This window comes from Coregonus lavaretus (assembly GCF_964263955.1).
Source record: "Coregonus lavaretus genome assembly, chromosome: 2".
Lineage (NCBI taxonomy): Eukaryota > Metazoa > Chordata > Actinopteri > Salmoniformes > Salmonidae > Coregonus > Coregonus lavaretus.
In genome coordinates this window covers 73853703-73875817 of record NC_139989.1, presented here as the reverse complement: position 1 = coordinate 73875817, position 22115 = coordinate 73853703, and the positions used below count along the sequence as shown (strand labels likewise).

Genomic DNA, 22115 nt, shown 5'->3' with positions numbered 1-22115 from the left:
TGTGTGTGTGTGTGTTTGTTTGTGTCCAGTGTGTGTGTGTGTGTGTCCAGTGTGTGTGTCCAGTGTGTGTGTGTCAGTGTTACCATGGTTATTATTTACAGGGACACTGAGGAGTCACCCCAAACCCAAAACCCTGGGTAGAGGGGCTCAGTGAATGTGGAGTGGAATGTGTACAGGTGGGTCAGTGTGTCAGAGGAGACTCTGTAGAAGGACAGAGTGCCGGCTGGCCAGTCCAGATACACTCCTACTCTGTGGGAGCTGGAGGAGGGGACGTCTATGGTAGTGGGGTTATTATTGTGCCAGGTAGAGTAACTGTCGTCATAGCAGAACAGACTCCAGGACTTGTCATTGTGTCCAATCAGACAGTCCTCAAACCTTCCTCTCCTGCTGATTCCTTTATATGCCACTCCTATACCAGCCCCTCCACTCCACTCTACCTCCCAGTAACAGCGCCCAGTCAGACCCTCTCTACACAGCACCTGTTCACAGTCCTCAAATCTCTCTGGGTGATCAGGATACGGCTGCTCCTCTCTCCTACGTGTCACCTTTCTGTTCTCCTCAGACAGAGAGAGGCGTCTGTTTACTGTGTTTAGGTCCAGTGTGAAATCACAGACATCTGATTGATGAACCCAGACACAATATTAGAAATCATCATCATTCACATTAGAATGGTAACTCACTTTTCACAAATTCATTTAATGTAGATGTTTCTAGGTATCAAAAGGAGAAGTTAAGGTTGAGACTTGTTGAATGATCATATGTTATACTGTATGGTAATATAAAACACACTTATTCCCATTAATTACACACACACACACACACACACACACACACACACACACACACACACACACCCTGAACACACACATTTCTAATGTAACAGGAACACGCCACACACAGACACACACATTGTCAAAGCAAGTCTTTGTAAACTTTGGTGTCCCTGATTTGTGCTTCTGTAGAACTACAGCTGATATTTAATATGACCAAGTAAGTAATGATGGTGGTCTTTGACTTTGACTTCACTTGAATTAAGACTTATTCTTAGTCATATTCTTCACAGCAGTCAACACTCACATTTTCTAAGTCCAGGTTTCATTGTGTTCTCTCCACCATGTTCCACACTGTAGCGGTAAGCAGAAGAACAGACAGTCATTGAGGGATACACCTGAACTCACACACAAACACACACACACACACACAGTCAGCATATAACTTTGTCCAAGTGTGTGTGTGTGTGTGTGTGTGTGTGTCTGTGTGTGGCCAGTGTTTGTTTCCTGTGTGTGTCCTTTTTGTGTATGTGTCCTTTTTGTGTGTGTATTTGTCCAGTGTGAGTGTGTGTGTGTGTCCAGTGTGCGTCCTTTTTGTGTATGTGTCCAGTGTGTGTGTGTGTGTGTCCAGTGTGTGTGTGTCCAGTGTATGTGTGTGTGTGTCCAGTGTATGTGTGTGTGTGTCCAGTGTGTGTGTGTTTGTCCTGTGTGTGTGTGTGTGTTTCCTTTGTGTATGTGTGTGTGTGTCCAGTCTGTGTTTGTGTGTGTCCAGTCTATGTGTGTGTTTGTCCAGTGTGTTTGTTTGTGTGTATGTGTGTCCAGCGTGTGTGTGTGTGTCTACTGTGTTTTTTTTCCAGTTTGTGTGTGTGGGTGGGTGAGTGTGTGTGAGTGTGTGTGTGTGTCCAGTGTGTGTGTGTGTCCAGTGCGTGTGTGTGTGTGTCCAGTATGTGTGTGTGTGTGTGTGTGTCCAGTGTTTGTGTGTGTGTGTGTGTGTGCGTGTGTGTGTCCAGTGTGTGTGTGTGTGTGTGTCCAGCGTGTGTGTGTGTGTCTAGTGTGTTTTTTCCAATGTGTGTGTGTGTGTGTGGATCCAGTGTGTTAGTGTGTGTTGGTCCAGTTTGTGTGAGTATGTTGTCAGGTTGTGTGTGTGTGTGTGTTTACAGTGTGTGTGTGTGTGTGTTTACAGTGTGTATGTGTCCAGTGTGTGTGTGTGTGTCCAGTGTGTGTGTGTGTGAATGTGTGCGTGTGTGTATGTGTCCAGTGTGTGTGTGTGTCTCCAGTGTGAGTGTGTGTGTGTGTGTGATCCAGTGTGTGTATGTGTGTGTGTTTTTGTCCAGAGTGTGTGTTTCCAGTGTGTGTGTTTCCAGTGTGTGTGTGTGTGTCCAGTGTGTGTGTGTATGTGTGTGTGTGTGTGTGTGTGTCCAGTGTGTGTGTGTGTCTCCAGTGTGAATGTGTGTGTGTGTGTGATCCAGTGTGTGTTTGTGTGTGTGTGTTTTTGTCCTGAGTGTGTGTTTCCAGTGTGTGTGTTTCCAGTGTGTGTGTTTCTCCAGTTGTGTGTGTGTGTGTCCAGTGTGTGTGTGTGTGTGTGTGTGTGTGTCCAGTGTGAGTGTGTGTATGTGTCCTTTGTGAGTTTGTGTGTGTTTGTGTGTGTATGTTTGTCCAGTGTGTGTGTTTCCAGTGTGTGTGTTTCCAGTGTGTGTGTGTGTGTGTGTGTGTCCAGTGTGTGTGTGTGTCCAGTGTGTGTGTGTGTGTTTGTGTGTGTGTGTGTGTGTCCAGTGTGAGTGTGATTCCAGTGTGTGTGTGTGTGTGTGTGTTTGTGTGTGTGTGAGTGTGTTGGTCCAGTGTGTGTGTGTGTGTGTCCAGTGTGTGTGTGTGTGAGTGTGTTGGTCCAGTGTGTGTGTGTGTGTGTGTCCAGTGTGTGTGTGTGTGTGTGTGTGTGTGTCCAGTGTGAGTGAGTGTGTGTGGCTCCAGTGTGTGTGTGTGTGTGTGTGTGTGTGTCCAGTGTGTGTGTGTGTGTGTGTGTGTCCATTGTGTGTGTGTGTGTGTCCAGTTTGAGTGTGTATGTATGTGTCCAGTGTGAGTGTGTGTGTGTGTGTCCAGTGTGAAAGTGTGTGTGTGTGTCCAGTTTGTTTCCAGTGTGTGTGTGTGTGTCCAGTGTGTGTGTTTGTGGGTGTGTGTGTGTGTGTGTGTGTGTGTGTGTGTGTGTGTGTGTGTGTGTGTGTGTGTGTTTGTCCAGTGTGAGTGTGTGTGTGTCCGTGTGAGTTTGTGTGTGTGTGTTTCCAGTTTGTGTGTGTGTGTGCCCAGTGTGTCTGTCCAGTGTGTATGTGTTTCCTTTGTGTGTGTGTGTGGGGCCACTGTGTGTGTGTGTGTTTGTGACCAGTCTGTGTGTGTCCAGTGTGTTTGTGTGTGTGTTCATTGTGTGCGCTTGCATGTGTTTCCAGTGTGTGTGTGTGTCCAGTGTGTGTCCTGATACACGTGCACACACACACACACTGGACACACACACACACACACACACACACACACACACATACACACTGGACACACACATACACACACACACACACACACAGTCTTTATATAACTTAGTCCAAGTGGTGGTCAGAATGTTTGTCTTAACTAGCCTGATAACTCCAACATGTCTGATATGAACATTGACATAAACCCTCTACATACTTGAGTTTCTCCAGTCTGCAGTGTGGATCCTCCAGTCTAGCAGAGAGCAGTCTGACTCCTGAGTCTCCTGGGTAATTGTAGCTCAGGTCCAGCTCTCTCAGGTGTGAGGGGTTTGACTTCAGAGCTGAGACCAGAGAAGCACAGCCTTCCTCTGTGACTAGACAGCCTGAGAGCCTGCAAAGAGTCAAATCATATTAAAACCACACTGCTATTCTTTGGTGGTCAAAATAGTGGCAGTATATTTTTTCAACATTTTCATTTATACCAGTGTCCTGAAACCTGCCATATATATATTAATATTAGAAAAAATCATAATATTGTGTGTAGAGAGAAAAATGTATAGTACGAATATTTGAGTAGACTGACCAGAGCAGTTTAAAAAGCAGTATCAGTCAAAAGACAGACAGTGAGGTATCAGATTTAGATTGTATTGAGTATACAGTCCACACCATATCTATTTTGACAGTGAAGCTAACATTTTAAATGTGGCTCTATACTCCAACATTTTGAATTTGAGATCACATGTTTCATATGAGGTGACAGTATATAATGTCACCTTTTATTTGAGGGTATTTTCATACATATCTGTTTCACCATTTAGAAATGAAAGCACTTTATGTATCTAGTCCCCCTATTTGAAGAAGTCATAAGTATTCTGACCAATTCACTTATAGTGTATTAAAGTAGTCAAAAGTTTAGTATTTTGATCCAATCTCGTTCGTTGCATTTGCAGTTTGTTTTGGTTGTGTTTTGGGTTATGTTTTGCCCAATAGTAACTGAATGGTGGATGATGACTGGAGTAATTTTCTGTCTAAGTGAGTAGATAACATGTTTCTAAACACTACTAAATTAATCCTGATGATGACATGATTAAGAAAAATCATGAATGAATCATGAATAATAATGAGTGAGAAAGTTACAGACGCTACAACAATACATGCTAACCTCTCACCATTACCAATAACAGAGGGGGTATGATCCTTGTGCCTCTGTAACTTTCTCATTCATCATCATTCACGATTCATTCATGATTATTCATAATCATGGTAGCATCCACATGAATGTAGAAGTGTTCAGAAACATCTTCTATTCTTACTGACAATACAAGTGAAGTGACTCCAAAATGACAGGACATTATTCACCATTCAGTTTCTATTAGGAAAAACATCATCTAAAACACAACCAAGACAAACTGCAAATGCATTCAACAAGTTTGTAGAATCACAAGCTTAATGTAATCACTGCAGGTAAGGAATATGGGACCAAATACTAAACTTATGACTACTTCAATACAATATAAGTGAATATGTCCAAATTATTAAGACCTTTTCAAATGGGAGAACTAGATACATAAAGTGCTTTCATTTCTAAACAGTAACACAAATATGTATTAAAATACCCTCAAATAAAAGGTGACATTATATACTGTCACCTAATATGAAACATTCTATCTCAAATCCAAAATGCTGGAGCATAGCACCAAATGTAAAACTGTAAGCTTCACTGTCCAAACACATATGGTGTGGACTATGTGTGCCTGGTAAACACATGTGGATCTGGTGAACAGTTATCACTTGTTGACCAACTACAGGAATACTGACCTCAGAGACTCCAGTTTACAGTGGGGATTCCCCAGTCCAGCAGAGAGCAGCTTCACTCCTGAATCCTTCAGGTCATTGATACTCAGGTCCAGTTCTCTCAGGTGTGAGGGGTTTGACTTCAGAGCTGAGACCAGAGAAGCACAGCCTTCCTCTGTGACTAGACAGCCTGACAGCCTGCAAAGAGTCAAATCATATTAAAACCACACTGCTATTCTTTGGTGGTTAAAATAGTGGTAGTATATTTTTTTCAACATATTCAGATACATCAGTGTCCTGAAACCTGCCATATCTATTCATAAATGAATGTTTCATTATTAGAAATGACAAATTATCAAAGTATTGCTTGTAGATAGAAAAATGCATATTACAAATATTTGAGTAGACTGACCAGAGCAGTTTAAAAAGCAGTATCAGTCAAAAGACAGACAGTGAGGTATCAGATTTAGATTATATTGAGTATACAGTCCACAGTATATCTATTTTGACAGTGAAACAGACATTTTAAATGTGACTCTATCCTCCACCATTTTGGATTTGAGATCAAATGTTTCATATGAGGTGACAGTATATAATGTCACCTTTTATTTGACGGTATTTTAATATATATCTGTTTCACCGTTTAGAAATGAAAGCACTTTATGTATCTAGTCCCCCCATTTGACGAAGTCAAACGTATTCTGACCATTTGACTTATAGTGTATTAAAGTAGTTAAAAGTTGAGTATTTGGTTGTGAACTCATTGGTTGTATTTGCAGTTTGTTTTGGGTTATGTTTTGCCCGATAGTAACTGAATGGTGGATGATGACTAGAGTAATTTTCTGTCTAAGTGAGTAGATAACATGTTTCTAAACACTACTAAATTAATCCTGATGATGCCATGATTAAGAAAAAATATGAATGAATCATGAATAATAATGAGTGAGAAAGTTACAGAGGCTACAACAAAACATGCTAACCTCTCACCATTACCAATAACAGAGGGGGTATGATCCTTGTTCCTCTGTAACTTTCTCATTTATCATCATTCACGATTCATTCATGATTATTCATAATCATGGTAGCATCCACATGAATGTAGAAGTGTTCAGAAACATCTTCTATTCTTACTGACAATACAAGTGAAGTGACTCCAAAATGACAGGACATCATTCACCATTCAGTTTCTATTGGGAAAAACATCATCCAAAACACAACCAAAACAAACTGCAAATGCATTCAAAAGTTTGTAGATTCACAAGCTTGATGTAATCACTGCAGGCAAAGAATATTCAAAGACCAAACACTAAAACACTAAACATTGGACTAAATTAATTTGTCCAAATACTTATGACTTTTTCAAATGGTAGAACTAGAGAACTACATACATGAAGTGCTTTCATTTCTAAACAGTAAAACAGGTATGTATGAATACCCTCAAATAAAAAGTGACATTATATACTGTTGCCTAATATGAAACAATTTCAAATCCAAAATGCTGGAGCATAGCACCAAATTTAAAACTGTAAGCTTCTCTGTCCAAACACATATGGTGTGGACTATGTGTGTCTGGTAAACACATGTGGATCTGGTGAACAGTTATCACTTGTTGACCAACTACAGGAATACTGACCTCAGAGTCTCCAGTTTACAGTGGGGATTCCCCAGTCCAGCAGAGAGCAGCTTCACTCCTGAATCCTTCAGGTAATTGTAGCTCAGATCCAGCTCTCTCAGGTGTGAGGGGTTTGACTTCAGAGCTGAGACCAGAGAAGCACAACCTTCCTCTGTGACTAGACAGCGTGACAGCCTGCAAAGAGTCAAATCATATTAAAACCACACTGCTATTCTTTGGTGGTGAAAATAGTGGCAATATATTTTTTCAACATATTCAGATATATCAGTGTCCTGAAACCTGACATATCTATTCATAAATTAATGTATCATTATTTGAAATTATCAAATTATTGCTTGTAGATAGAAAAATTTATTGTACAAATATTTGAGTAGACTGACCAGACCATTTTAAAAAGCAGTATCAGTCAAAAGACAGACAGTGAGGTATCAGATTTAGATTGACTTTATGTATCTAGTCCCCCCATTTGAAGAAGTCAAAAGTATTCTGACCAATTCACTTATAGTGTATTAAAGTAGTCAAAAGTTTAGTATTTGATTGTGAACTCATTGGTTGAATTTGCAGTTTGTTTTGGGTTATGTTTTGCCCGATAGTAACTGAATGGTGGATGATGACTGGAGTAATTTTCTGTCTAAGTGAGTAGATAACATGTTTCTAAACACTACTAAATTAATCCTGATGATGCCATGATTAAGAAAAATCATGAATGAATCATGAATAATAATGAGTGAGAAAGTTACAGAGGCTACAACAAAACATGCTAACCTCTCACCATTACCAATAACAGAGGGGGTATGATCCTTGTTCCTCTGTAACTTTCTCATTCATCATCATTCACGATTCATTCATGATTATTCATAATCATGGTAGCATCCACATGAATGTAGAAGTGTTCAGAAACATCTTCTATTCTTACTGACAATACAAGGGAAGTGACTCCAAAATGACAGGACATCATTCACCATTCAGTTTCTATTGGGAAAAACATAATCTAAAACACAACCAAGGCAAACTGCAAATGCATTCAACAAGTTTGTAGAATCACAAGCTTGATGTAATCACTGTGGGTAAGGAATATGGGACCAAATACTAAACTTAAGACTACTTTAATACAATATAAGTGAATATGTCAAAATTATTACGACTTTTTCAAATGGGAGAACTAGATACATAAAGTGCTTTCATTTCTAAACGGTAAAATATATGTATATGAATACCTTTAAATAAAAGGTGACATTCTGTACTGTTGCCTAATATGAAACATTATATCTCAAATGTAAAACTGTAAGCTTCACTGTCCAAACACATATGGTGTGGACTATGTGTGCCTGGTAAACACATGTGGATCTGGTGAACAGTTATCACTTGTTGACCAACTACAGGAATACTGACCTCAGAGTCTCCAGTTTACAGTGGGGATTCCCCAGTCCAGCAGAGAGCAGCTTCACTCCTGAATCCTTCAGGTCATTGTAACTCAGATCCAGCTCTCTCAGGTGTGAGGGGTTTGACTTCAGAGCTGAGACCAGAGAAGCACAGCTTTCCTCTGTGACTAGACAGCGTGACAGCCTGCAAAGAGTCAAATCATATTAAAACCACACTGCTATTCTTTGGTGGTGAAAATAGTAGCAGTATATTTTTTTCAACATATTCAGATATACAGTGGGGAGAACAAGTATTTGATACACTGCCGATTTTGCAGGTTTTCTTATTTACAAAGCATGTAGAGGTCTGACATTTTTATCATAGGTACACTTCAACTGTGAGAGACTGAATCTAAAACAAAAATCCAGAAAATCACATTGTATGATTTTTAAGTAATTCATTTGCATTTTATTGCATGACATAAGTATTTGATACATCAGAAAAGCAGAACTTAATATTTGGTACAGAAACCTTTGTTTGCAATTACAGAGATCAAACATTTCCTGTAGGTCTTGACCAGGTTTGCACACACTGCAGCAGGGATTTTGGCCCACTCCTCCATACAGACCTTCTCCAGATCCTTCACGTTTCGGGGCTGTCGCTGGGCAATACGGACTTTCAGCTCCCTCCAAAGATTTTCTATGGGGTTGAGATCTGGAGACTGGCTAGGCCACTCCAGGACCTTGAGATGCTTCTTATGGAGCCACTCCTTCGTTGCCCGGGCGGTGTGTTTGGGATCATTGTCATGCTGAAAGACCCAGCCACGTTTCATCTTCAATGCCCTTGCTGATGGAAGGAGGTTTTCACTCAAAATCTCACGATACATGGCCCCATTCATTCTTTCCTTTACACGGATCAGTCGTCCTGGTCCCTTTGCAGAAAAACAGCCCCAAAGCATGATGTTTCCACCCCCATGCATCACAGTAGGTATGGTGTTCTTTGGATGCAACTCAGCATTCTTTGTCCTCCAAACACGACGAGTTGAGTTTTTACCAAAAAGTTATATTTTGGTTTCATCTGACCATATGACATTCTCCCAATCCTCTTCTGGATCATCCAAATGCACTCTAGCAAACTTCAGACGGGCCTGGTCATGTACTGGCTTAAGCAGGGGGACACGTCTGGCACTGCAGGATTTGAGTCCCTGGCGGCGTAGTGTGTTACTGATGGTAGGCTTTGTTACTTTGGTCCCAGCTCTCTGCAGGTCATTCACTAGGTCCCCCCGTGTGGTTCTGGGATTTTTGCTCACCGTTCTTGTGATCATTTTGACCCCACGGGGTGAGATCTTGCGTGGAGCCCCAGATCGAGGGAGATTATCAGTGGTCTTGTATGTCTTCCATTTCCTAATAATTGCTCCCACAGTTGATTTCTTCAAACCAAGCTGCTTACCTATTGCAGATTCAGTCTTCCCAGCCAAGTGCAGGTCTACAATTTTGTTTCTGGTGTCCTTTGACAGCTCTTTGGTCTTGGCCATAGTGGAGTTTGGAGTGTGACTGTTTGAGGTTGTGGACAGCTGTCTTTTATACTGATAACAAGTTCAAACAGGTGCCATTAATACAAATAACGAGTGGAGGACAGAGGAGCCTCTTAAAGAAGTTACAGGTCTGTGAGAGCCAGAAATCTTGCTTCTTTGTAGGTGACCAAATACTTATTTTCCACCATAATTTGCAAATAAATTCATTACAAATCCTACAATGTGATTTTCTGGATATTTTTTTCTCAATTTGTCTGTCATAGTTGACGTGTACCTATGATGAAAATTACAGGCCTCTCTCATCTTTTTAAGTGGGAGAACTTGCACAATTGGTGGCTGACTAAATACTTTTTTCCCCACTGTATCTGTTTCACTGTTTATAAATTAAAGCACTTTATGTATCTAGTCCCCCTATTTGAAGAAGTCATAAGTATTCTGACCAATTCACTTATAGTGTACTAAAGTAGTCAAAAGTTGAGTATTTGGTCCCAAACTCGTTGGTTGCATTTGAAGTTTGTTTTGGTTGTGTTTTGGGTTATGTTTTGTCCAATAGTAACTGAATGGTGGATGATGTCTGGAGTAATTTTCTGTCTAAGTGAGTAGATAACATGTTTCTAAACACTACTAAATTAATCCTGATGATGCCATGATTAAGAAAAGTCATGAATGAATCATGAATAATAATGAGTGAGAAAGTTACAGAGGCTACAACAAAACATGCTAACCTCTCACCATTTTCCTCAAATAAAAGGTGACATTCTGTACTGTTGCCTAATATGAAACATTATATCTCAAATCCAAAATGCTGGAGCATAGCACCAAATGTAAAACTGTAAGCTTCACTGTCCAAACACATATGATGTGGACTATGTGTGCCTGGTAAACACATGTGGATCTGGTGAACAGTTATCACTTGTTGACCAACTACAGGAATACTGACCTCAGAGTCTCCAGTTTACAGTGGGGATTCCCCAGTCCAGCAGAGAGCAGCTTCACTCCTGAATCCTTCAGGTCATTGTTACTCAGATCCAGCTCTCTCAGGTGTGAGGGGTTTGACTTCAGAGCTGAGACCAGAGAAGCACAGCCTTCCTCTGTGACTAGACAGCCTGACAGCCTGCACAGAGTCAAATCATATTAAAACCACACTGCAATTCTTTGGTGGTGAAAATAGTGGCAGTATATTTTTTTCAACATATTCAGATATACAGTGGGGAGAACAAGTATTTGATACACTGCCGATTTTGCAGGTTTTCTTATTTACAAAGCATGTAGAGGTCTGACATTTTTATCATAGGTACACTTCAACTGTGAGAGACTGAATCTAAAACAAAAATCCAGAAAATCACATTGTATGATTTTTAAGTAATTCATTTGCATTTTATTGCATGACATAAGTATTTGATACATCAGAAAAGCAGAACTTAATATTTGGTACAGAAACCTTTGTTTGCAATTACAGAGATCAAACATTTCCTGTAGGTCTTGACCAGGTTTGCACACACTGCAGCAGGGATTTTGGCCCACTCCTCCATACAGACCTTCTCCAGATCCTTCACGTTTCGGGGCTGTCGCTGGGCAATACGGACTTTCAGCTCCCTCCAAAGATTTTCTATGGGGTTGAGATCTGGAGACTGGCTAGGCCACTCCAGGACCTTGAGATGCTTCTTATGGAGCCACTCCTTCGTTGCCCGGGCGGTGTGTTTGGGATCATTGTCATGCTGAAAGACCCAGCCACGTTTCATCTTCAATGCCCTTGCTGATGGAAGGAGGTTTTCACTCAAAATCTCACGATACATGGCCCCAGGGACGGCTTGTTCAATAGGGCGATATGGGCGACGCACTGCCAAACGGGAAAAGGAAGGGATTTTTTTTCTAATCAATTATATCACGGCAACAGCAGTTATCAGTGTTCACGTCTGATCTGCCAGCCACTAAATGTCAAATCAGGCTAAAGTCGTGCTTCAAATGGCCCCGCCCGTTTTTGGGGCGATTTCAGTCAAGTTGAAAATCGCCCAGAAGTCTCTCATAGCCTGTCATGTAAAATCAATTTTTTTCACATTTCAAAGCTTTCAATACATTCTCTATGGGTGTCTGTGGGCTTGCACTTACGCGCTTTCGTCATACGTGACGTAACGTTGAACGTAACTAAGACAATGGCGGCTAGCTGCGTCTCTGTTGCGACCTGCAGTGCGGCGTTATTTTATGTTTTTAATTTGTAGACTTAGTTTACAAACATTCTGCCAACCATGGATTTCCAGTGGTTGGTTTTGGACTGATCTTGTTGATCGTGTACATACCCGCTACGAACGGACTAAATAATGAAAACGCTGCTGGCAGCTGAATCCCAATACAGCTGGGAGACTTGGCTGGATGAGTCCCGGACAGAGAAGTGGAGCCGGCCACCTTCACCCTGGTCAGAGCGGACCGCGATCCTGGTAAGAGAGCGACTCTGTACCCCGACATTGAACTGCTTTCTGTGTCATTGCGACCTTACTATCAATTCAATTCAATTTAAGGGCTTTATTGGCATGGGAAATGTGTGTTAACATTGTCAAAGCAAGGGAAGTAGATAGTAAACAAAAGTGAAATAAACAATAAATATTAACAGTAAACATTACACTCAGAAGTTTCAAAAGAATAAAGACATTTCAAATGTCATATTATGTATATATACAGTGTTGTTACAATGTGCAAATAGTTAAAGTACAAATGGGAAAATAAATAAACATAAATATGGGGTGTATTTACAATGGTGTTTGTTCTTCACTGGTTGCCCTTTTCTTGTGGCAACAGGTCACAAATCTTGCAGCTGTGATGGCACACTGTGGTTTTTCACCCAGTCTTCTCTTGAGAGCCAGGTCTGCCTACGGCGGCCTTTCTCAATAGCAAGGCTATGGTCACTGAGTCTGTACATAGTCAAAGCTTTCATTAAGTTTGGGTCAGTCACAGTGGTCAGGTATTCTGCCACTGTGTACTCTCTGTTTAGGGCCAAATAGCATTCTAGTTTGCTCTGTTTTTTTGTTTGTTCTTTCCAATGTGTCAAGTAATTCTCTTTTTGTTTTCTCATGATTTGGTTGGGTCTAATTGTGTTGTTGTTGTTGTTGTTGTTGTTGTCCTGGGGCTGTGTGGGGTCTGTTTGTGTTTGTGAACAGAGGCCCAGGACAAGCTTACTTAGGGGACTCTTCTCCAAGTTCATCTCTCTGTAGGTGATGGCTTTGTTATGGAAGGTTTGGGAATCGCTTCCTTTTAAGTGGTTACTATCTGCCCTGTGAGTTCCCCCAATTGTTTGTTACCGTTGTGTACTGTTGATAATCACAAGTTTACTGGAGAACTGAGACCAAGTAGAGACTTTGGACAGGGTGGATATGGTATAATAAAGGCAGTTTATTCAGAGGTAAAGATATCTGGAATCGCGTGCACGGACTCGTGCACGTGTGTAGGTCACCTAAATCATCAGAAAAATTGCCCCTCCTGATAATTTTTTCAGGAGCCGCCACTGCTATCAATTCAATTCAATTTAAGGGCTTTATTGGCATGGGAAACGTGTGTTAACATTGCCAAAGCAAGGGAAGTAGATAGTAAACAAAAGTGAAATAAACAATAAATATTAACAGTAAACATTACACTCAGAAGTTTCAAAAGAATAAAGACATTTCAAATGTCATATTATGTATATATACAGTGTTGTTACAATGTGCAAATAGTTAAAGTACAAATGGGAAAATAAATATACATAAATATGGGTTGTATTTACAATGGTGTTTGTTCTTCACTGGTTGCCCTTTTCTTGTGGCAACAGGTCACAAATCTTGCAGCTGTGATGGCACACTGTGGTTTTTCACCCAGTAGATAAGGGAGTTTATCAAAATTGGGTTTGTTTTCGAATTCTTTGTGGATCGCTGTAATCTGAGGGAAATATGTGTCTCTAATATGGTCATACATTTGGCAGGAGGTTAGGAAGTGCAGCTCAGTTTCCACCTCATTTTGTGGGCAGTGTGCACATAGCCTGTCTTCTCTTGAGAGCCAGGTCTGCCTACGGCGGCCTTTCTCAATAGCAAGGCTATGGTCACTGAGTCTGTACATAGTCAAAGCTTTCATTAAGTTTGGGTCAGTCACAGTGGTCAGGTATTCTGCCACTGTGTACTCTCTGTTTAGGGCCAAATAGCATTCTAGTTTGCTCTGTTTTTTTGTTTGTTCTTTCCAATGTGTCAAGTAATTCTCTTTTTGTTTTCTCATGATTTGGTTGGGTCTAATTGTGTTGTTGTTGTTGTTGTTGTTGTTGTCCTGGGGCTGTGTGGGGTCTGTTTGTGTTTGTGAACAGAGGCCCAGGACAAGCTTACTTAGGGGACTCTTCTCCAAGTTCATCTCTCTGTAGGTGATGGCTTTGTTATGGAAGGTTTGGGAATCGCTTCCTTTTAAGTGGTTACTATCTGCCCTGTGAGTTCCCCCAATTGTTTGTTACCGTTGTGTACTGTTGATAATCACAAGTTTACTGGAGAACTGAGACCAAGTAGAGACTTTGGACAGGGTGGATATGGTATAATAAAGGCAGTTTATTCAGAGGTAAAGATATCTGGAATCGCGTGCACGGACTCGTGCACGTGTGTAGGTCACCTAAATCATCAGAAAAATTGCCCCTCCTGATAATTTTTTCAGGAGCCGCCACTGCTATCAATTCAATTCAATTTAAGGGCTTTATTGGCATGGGAAACGTGTGTTAACATTGCCAAAGCAAGGGAAGTAGATAGTAAACAAAAGTGAAATAAACAATAAATATTAACAGTAAACATTACACTCAGAAGTTTCAAAAGAATAAAGACATTTCAAATGTCATATTATGTATATATACAGTGTTGTTACAATGTGCAAATAGTTAAAGTACAAATGGGAAAATAAATATACATAAATATGGGTTGTATTTACAATGGTGTTTGTTCTTCACTGGTTGCCCTTTTCTTGTGGCAACAGGTCACAAATCTTGCAGCTGTGATGGCACACTGTGGTTTTTCACCCAGTAGATAAGGGAGTTTATCAAAATTGGGTTTGTTTTCGAATTCTTTGTGGATCGCTGTAATCTGAGGGAAATATGTGTCTCTAATATGGTCATACATTTGGCAGGAGGTTAGGAAGTGCAGCTCAGTTTCCACCTCATTTTGTGGGCAGTGTGCACATAGCCTGTCTTCTCTTGAGAGCCAGGTCTGCCTACGGCGGCCTTTCTCAATAGCAAGGCTATGGTCACTGAGTCTGTACATAGTCAAAGCTTTCATTAAGTTTGGGTCAGTCACAGTGGTCAGGTATTCTGCCACTGTGTACTCTCTGTTTAGGGCCAAATAGCATTCTAGTTTGCTCTGTTTTTTTGTTTGTTCTTTCCAATGTGTCAAGTAATTCTCTTTTTGTTTTCTCATGATTTGGTTGGGTCTAATTGTGTTGTTGTTGTTGTTGTTGTTGTTGTCCTGGGGCTGTGTGGGGTCTGTTTGTGTTTGTGAACAGAGGCCCAGGACAAGCTTACTTAGGGGACTCTTCTCCAAGTTCATCTCTCTGTAGGTGATGGCTTTGTTATGGAAGGTTTGGGAATCGCTTCCTTTTAAGTGGTTACTATCTGCCCCGTGAGTTCCCCCAATTGTTTGTTACCGTTGTGTACTGTTGATAATCACAAGTTTACTGGAGAACTGAGACCAAGTAGAGACTTTGGACAGGGTGGATATGGTATAATAAAGGCAGTTTATTCAGAGGTAAAGATATCTGGAATCGCATGCACGGACTCGTGCACGTGTGTAGGTCACCTAAATCATCAGAAAAATTGCCCCTCCTGAGAATTTTTTCAGGAGCCGCCACTGCATGGCCCCATTCATTCTTTCCTTTACACGGATCAGTCGTCCTGGTCCCTTTGCAGAAAAACAGCCCCAAAGCATGATGTTTCCACCCCCATGCATCACAGCAGGTATGGTGTTCTTTGGATGCAACTCAGCATTCTTTGTCCTCCAAACACGACGAGTTGAGTTTTTACCAAAAAGTTATATTTTGGTTTCATCTGACCATATGACATTCTCCCAATCCTCTTCTGGATCATCCAAATGCACTCTAGCAAACTTCAGACGGGCCTGGACATGTACTGGCTTAAGCAGGGGGACACGTCTGGCACTGCAGGATTTGAGTCCCTGGCGGCGTAGTGTGTTACTGATGGTAGGCTTTGTTACTTTGGTCCCAGCTCTCTGCAGGTCATTCACTAGGTCCCCCCGTGTGGTTCTGGGATTTTTGCTCACCGTTCTTGTGATCATTTTGACCCCACGGGGTGAGATCTTGCGTGGAGCCCCAGATCGAGGGAGATTATCAGTGGTCTTGTATGTCTTCCATTTCCTAATAATTGCTCCCACAGTTGATTTCTTCAAACCAAGCTGCTTACCTATTGCAGATTCAGTCTTCCCAGCCAAGTGCAGGTCTACAATTTTGTTTCTGGTGTCCTTTGACAGCTCTTTGGTCTTGGTCATAGTGGAGTTTGGAGTGTGACTGTTTGAGGTTGTGGACAGGTGTCTTTTATACTGATAACAAGTTCAAACAGGTGCCATTAATACAAATAACGAGTGGAGGACAGAGAAGCCTCTTAAAGAAGAAGTTACAGGTCTGTGAGAGCCAGAAATCTTGCTTCTTTGTAGGTGACCAAATACTTATTTTCCACCATAATTTGCAAATAAATTCATTAAAAATCCTACAATGTGATTTTCTGGATATTTTTTTCTCAATTTGTCTGTCATAGTTGACGTGTACCTATGATGAAAATTACAGGCCTCTCTCATCTTTTTAAGTGGGAAAACATGCACAATTGGTGGCTGACTAAATACTTTTTTCCCCACTGTATCGGTTTCACTGTTTAGAAATGAAAGCACTTTATGTATCTAGTCCCCCTATTTGAAGAAGTCATAAGTATTCTGACCAATTCACTTATAGTGTACTAAAGTAGTCAAAAGTTGAGTATTTGGTCCCAAACTCGTTGGTTGCATTTGAAGTTTGTTTTGGTTGTGTTTTGGGTTATGTTTTGTCCAATAGTAACTGAATGGTGGATGATGTCTGGAGTAATTTTCTGTCTAAGTGAGTAGATAACATGTTTCTAAACACTACTAAATTAATCCTGATGATGCCATGATTAAGAAAAGTCATGAATGAATCATGAATAATAATGAGTGAGAGAGTTACAGAGGCTACAACAAAACATGCTAACCTCTCACCATTTCCTCAAATAAAAGGTGACATTCTGTACTGTTGCCTAATATGAAACATTATATCTCAAATCCAAAATGCTGGAGCATAGCACCACATGTAAAACTGTAAGCTTCACTGTCCAAACACATATGATGTGGACTATGTGTGCCTGGTAATCACATGTGGATCTGGTGAACAGTTATCACTTGTTGACCAACTACAGGAATACTGACCTCAGAGTCTCCAGTTTACAGTGGGGATTCCCCAGTCCAGTAGAGAGCAGCTTCACTCCTGAATCCTTCAGGTCATTGTAACTCAAATCCAGCTCTCTCAGGTGTGAGGGGTTTGACTTCAGAGCTGAGACCAGAGAAGCAAAGCCTTCCTCTGTGACTAGACAGCCTGACAGCCTGCAAAGAGTCAAATCATATTAAAACCACACTGCAATTCTTTGGTGGTGAAAATAGTGGCAGTATATTTTTTCAACATTTTCAGATACATCAGTGTCCAGAAACCTGCAATATATATTCATATATGTATATATACACTACCAGTAAAACATTTGAACACACCAACTCATTCAAGTTTTACAAATTATTTTTTAAACTATTTTTTACGTTGTAGAATAATAGTGAAGACTTCAAAACTATGAAATAACACATATGGAATCATGTAGTAACCAAAAAAGTGTTAAACAAATCAAAATATATTTTATATTTGAGATTCTTCAAATAGCCACCCTTTGCCTTGATGACAGCTTTGCACACTCTTGGCATTCTCTCAACCAGCTTAATGAGGTAGTCACCTGGAATGCATTTCAATTAACAGGTGTGCCTTCTTAAAAGTTAATTTGTGGAATTTCTTTCCTTCTTAATGCATTTGAGCCAATCAGTTGTGTTGTGACAAGGTAGGGGGGCTATACAAAAGATAGCCCTATTTGGTAAAAGACCAAGTCCATAATATGGCAAGAACAGCTCAAATAAGCAAAGAGAAACGACAGTCCATCATTACTTTAAGAAATGAAGGTCAGTCAATAAGGAACATTTCAAGAACTTTGAACATTTTTTCAAGTGCAGTCGCAAAAAACATCAAGCGCTACAATGAAACTGGCTCTCATGAGGACCGTCACAGGAATGGAAGACCCAGAGTTACCTCTGCTGCAGAGGATAAGTTCATTAGAGTTACCAGCCTCAGAAATTGCAGCCTAAATAAATGCTTCACAGAGTTCAAATCACAGACACATCTCAACATCAACTGTTCAGAGGGGACTGTGTGAATCAGGCTTTCATGGTCGAATTGCTGCAAAGAAACCACTACTAAAGGACACCAATAAGAAGAAGAGACATGCTTGGGCCAAGAAACATGAGCAATGGACATTACACCGGTGGACATTTGATCTTTGGTCTGGAGTCCAAATTTGAGATTTTTGGTTCCAACTGCCGTTTCTTTGTGAGAAGCGGTGAGGGTGAACGGATGATCTCTGCTTGTGTAGTTCCCACCGTAAAGCATGGAGGAGGAGGTGTTATGGTGTGGGGGTGCTTTGCTGGTGACACTGTCTGTGATTTATTTCGAATTCAAGGCACACTTAACCAGCATGGCTACCACAGCATTCTGCAGCGATACGCCATCCCATCTGGTTTGGGCTTAGTGGGACTATCATTTTGTCAAGGGGTGCTGAAGGTGGGTGTGGTGCAGGAATCAAGCGCAGGACGCAGAAGCTCAGTCCAAAAGACTTTAGTGAAATATTCACGTAGTAAATGAGCAGAATAAGCCCGGAGGCGAAATAACGGCGCACACAGGCGTCAAACAAACGGCGCACAAACATGTGCGAAAACCTCTCCAAACACTGGAGGGAAGTACGTAGCTCAAACACCAAAACAGAAGAGCAATCACACACAAACACAGACACACACAACGAGAACTAAATAGGACACTAACGAGAACTAACTAGACACAGGTGTACAACATCAAGACAAAACCAAACGAACATGAAACATAGATCGGTGGCAGCTAGTACTCCGGGGACGACGACCGCCGAAGCCTGCCCGAACCAGGAGGAGGAGCAGCCTCGGCCGAAACCGTGACACATTTGTTTTTCAACAGGACAATGACCCAACACACTTCCAGACTGTGTAAGGAGAGGGATTGAGTGCTGCATCAGATGACCTGGCCTCCATAATCACCCGACCTCAACCCAATTGAGATGGGTTGGGATGAGTTGGACGGCAGAGTGAAGGAAAAGCAGCCAACAAGTGCTCAGCATATGTGGGAACTCCTTCAAGACTGTTGGAAAGGCATTCCAGGTGAAGCTGGTTGAGAGAATGCCAAGAGTGTGCAAAGCTGTCATCAAGACAAAGGGTGGCTATTTGAAGAATATCAAATATCAAATATATTTTGATTTGTTTAACACTTTTTTGGTTACTACATGATTCCATATGTGTTATTTCATAGTTTTAATATCTTCACTATTATTCTACAATGTTAAAAATAAAGAAAATAAAGAAAAACCCTTGAATGAGTAGATGTGTCCAAACTTTTGACTGGTACTGTATATAAATGAATTAATGTATCATTTTTAACAGTAGATAACATGTTTCTAAACACTACAAAATTAATCATTGTGTGTGTGTGTGTGTGTGTGTGTGTGTGTCCAGTGTGTGTGTGTGTGTGTGTGTGTGTGTGTGTGTGTGTGAGTGTGTGTCCAGTGTGTGTATGTGTGTGTGTGTGTGTGTGTCCAGTGTGTGTTTGTGTGTGTGTCCAGTTCTGTGTGTGTGTTGTCCAATGAGTGTGCGTCCAGTGTGTGTGTGTGTGTCCAATGTGTGTGTGTGTGTGTGTGTGTGTGTGTGTGTCCGTGTCCAGTGTGTGTGTGTCCAGTGTGTGTGTGTATGTGCCCAGTGTGTGTGTGTGTGTTGTCCAATGAGTGTGTGTCCAGTGTGTGTGTGTGTGTCCAGTGTGTGTATGTGTGTGTGATCAGTGTGTGTGTGTGTCAGGAATACTGACCTCAGAGTCTCCAGTTTACAGTGGGGATTCCCCAGTCCAGCAGAGAGCAGCTTCACTCCTGAATCCTTCAGGTCATTGTTACTCAGATCCAGCTCTCTCATGTGTGAGGGGTTTGACTTCAGAGCTGAGACCAGAGAAGCACAGCCTTCCTCTGTGAGTCCACAGCCTGACAGCCTGCAAAGAGATCATCATGATTTCACAAACTGTTAATTTAACACCAGTAGTGTAGAAGGACAATGGCAGATGCATTTGGTTTATTCTCTTAAACAACATATAGATTCATCTTCCGTCTCCTAGAATTGTATGGTCATAATGTTATACTAATGTGAACATCAATGCATTTATTCAATATGTTTTTCAATAGAATATTATATACATATTATAATACATATTTTACTCTAAACTTAATATTTCTTCCTGATGATTAGTTCTTAAATGTCATTTTATGTACTCACAGAGCAGCTCTGGAGGCTTTGACCACTGGCATCAGCCTCAGAAGACCTTCCTCTGATCTGGAGTATTTCTTCAGGTCAAACACATCCAGCTCCTTTTCTGAAGTCAGCAACACAAAGACCAGAGCTGACCACTGTGCAGGTGACAGTTCTTCTTCTGAGAGACTTCCTGATCTCAGGTAGCTTTGGATCTCCTCCACTAGAGAATGGTCATTCAGTTCATTCAGACAGTGGAACAGATTGATGCACCTCTCTGGAGAGGGATTCTCCCTGATCTTCTCCTTGATGTACTTGACTGTTTCTTCATGGCTCTGTGAGCTGCTTCTTGTCTTTGTCAGTAGACCTCGTAAGTGCTTCTGATTGGACTCCAGTGAGAGGCCCAGAAGGAAGCGGAGGAAAAGGTCCAGGTTTCCTGTCTCACTTTGTAAGGCTTTATCCACAGCACTCTTGTAGACAGTAACTTTACGCTTGTGTCTGATCCTCACAGAAAAGTTCCTGGACGTTGATTGAGATTCATCCATTAGATTCTCATCGTTGTTGATGAATGAGAGGAACACATATACAGCAGCCAGAAACTCCTGAATGCTCAGATGCACAAAGCAGTACACCTTGTCCTGGTACAGCACACATTCCTCTTTAAAGATCTGTGTGCACAATCCTGAGTACACTGAGGCTTCATTGACATCAATGCCAGCCTTTTTCAGGTCTTCTTCATAGAAAATCAGATTGCCATTCACAAGCTGTTGAAAAGCCAGTTTTCCCAGTGACAGAATGCTCTCTTTATTCCAGTGTGGACCTGTCTCTTCTTTCCCAAGATACTTTTCATTCTTCTGTTCGGTATGAAACTCCACAAGGTGTGTGTACATCTCAGTCAGAGTCTTGGGCATCTCTTCTCTCTTATGTTTCAGCATGTGTTCAAGGACTATTGCAGAAATCCAACAGAAGACTGGAATGTGGCACATGATGTGGAGGCTCCTTGATGTCTTTATGTGTGAGATGATTCTGCTGGCCAGGTCCTCATCACTGAATCTCTTCCTGAAGTACTCCTCCTTCTGTGGGTCATTGAACCCTCGTACCTCTGTCACCTGGTCAACACACCCTGAAGGGATCTTATTGGCTGCTGCAGGTCGGGTAGTTATCCAGAGGAGAGCAGAGGGAAGCAGATTTCCCTTGATGAGATTTGTCAGCAGAACATCCACTGAGGTTGACTCTGTGACGTCACAACAGATCTTGTTCTTCTTGAAGTCTAGGGGCAGTCGGCACTCATCCAGACCATCAAAGATGAACAGAACGTTGTACTTGCCATAGTTGGAGATTCTTGATTCTTTGGTTTCCATTGAGAAGTGACTGAGAAGTTCAATCAAAGTGTGTTTTTCCATTTTCATCAAATTCAGCTCCCGAAAAGGGAATGAAAATACAAATTGGACATCCTGATTTGCTTTTCCTTCAGCCCAGTCCAAAATGAACTTCTGCACAGAGACTGTTTTTCCAATGCCAGCGACTCCCTTTGTCAGCACAGTTCTGATAAGTTTGTCTTGTCCAGTTAAGGGTTTGAAGATGTCGTTACATTTGATTGCAGTCTCTGGTCTTGCTTGTTTCCTGGTTGTTGTCTCAATCTGTCTCAGCTCATGTTCATTATTGACCTCTCCTTTTCCACCCTCTGTGATGTAGAGCTCTGTGTAGATTTTATTGAGAAGTGTTGGGTTTCCTTGTTTAGCGATCCCCTCAAATACACATTGAAACTTCTTCTTTAGATTAGATTTGAGTTCACGTTGGCAAATCACAGCAAGCTCATCTGAATGAAGAAATAACACAGAGGATATTAATATTACGTCTGATTTAATGCCTATAGTTTTGTAAAACTGTGTTATAAAGATTAAATTATAATAATTTATTCTCTTAACTGTCTGTATAAATCTG

The 22115-nt window shown here is 41.2% G+C and overlaps 1 protein-coding gene across 1 annotated transcript in view; it reads right to left on the bottom strand.

Annotated features, from left to right (window-relative positions):
- Positions 1-56: 56 nt before the first annotated feature.
- The window catches only part of LOC311140425 (NLR family CARD domain-containing protein 3-like), a 30448-nt gene continuing 8389 nt past the window's right edge, over positions 57-22115 (bottom strand). The window contains exons 5-7 of the mRNA XM_084175478.1: positions 20222-21990; positions 1078-1141; positions 57-616 (exon numbers count right to left, since the gene is read on the bottom strand). Coding sequence (XP_084031604.1) covers positions 96-616; positions 1078-1141; positions 20222-21990 — 2354 coding nt within the window. The 3' untranslated portion in view covers positions 57-95. The remainder of the gene's footprint in view (positions 617-1077; positions 1142-20221; positions 21991-22115) is intronic.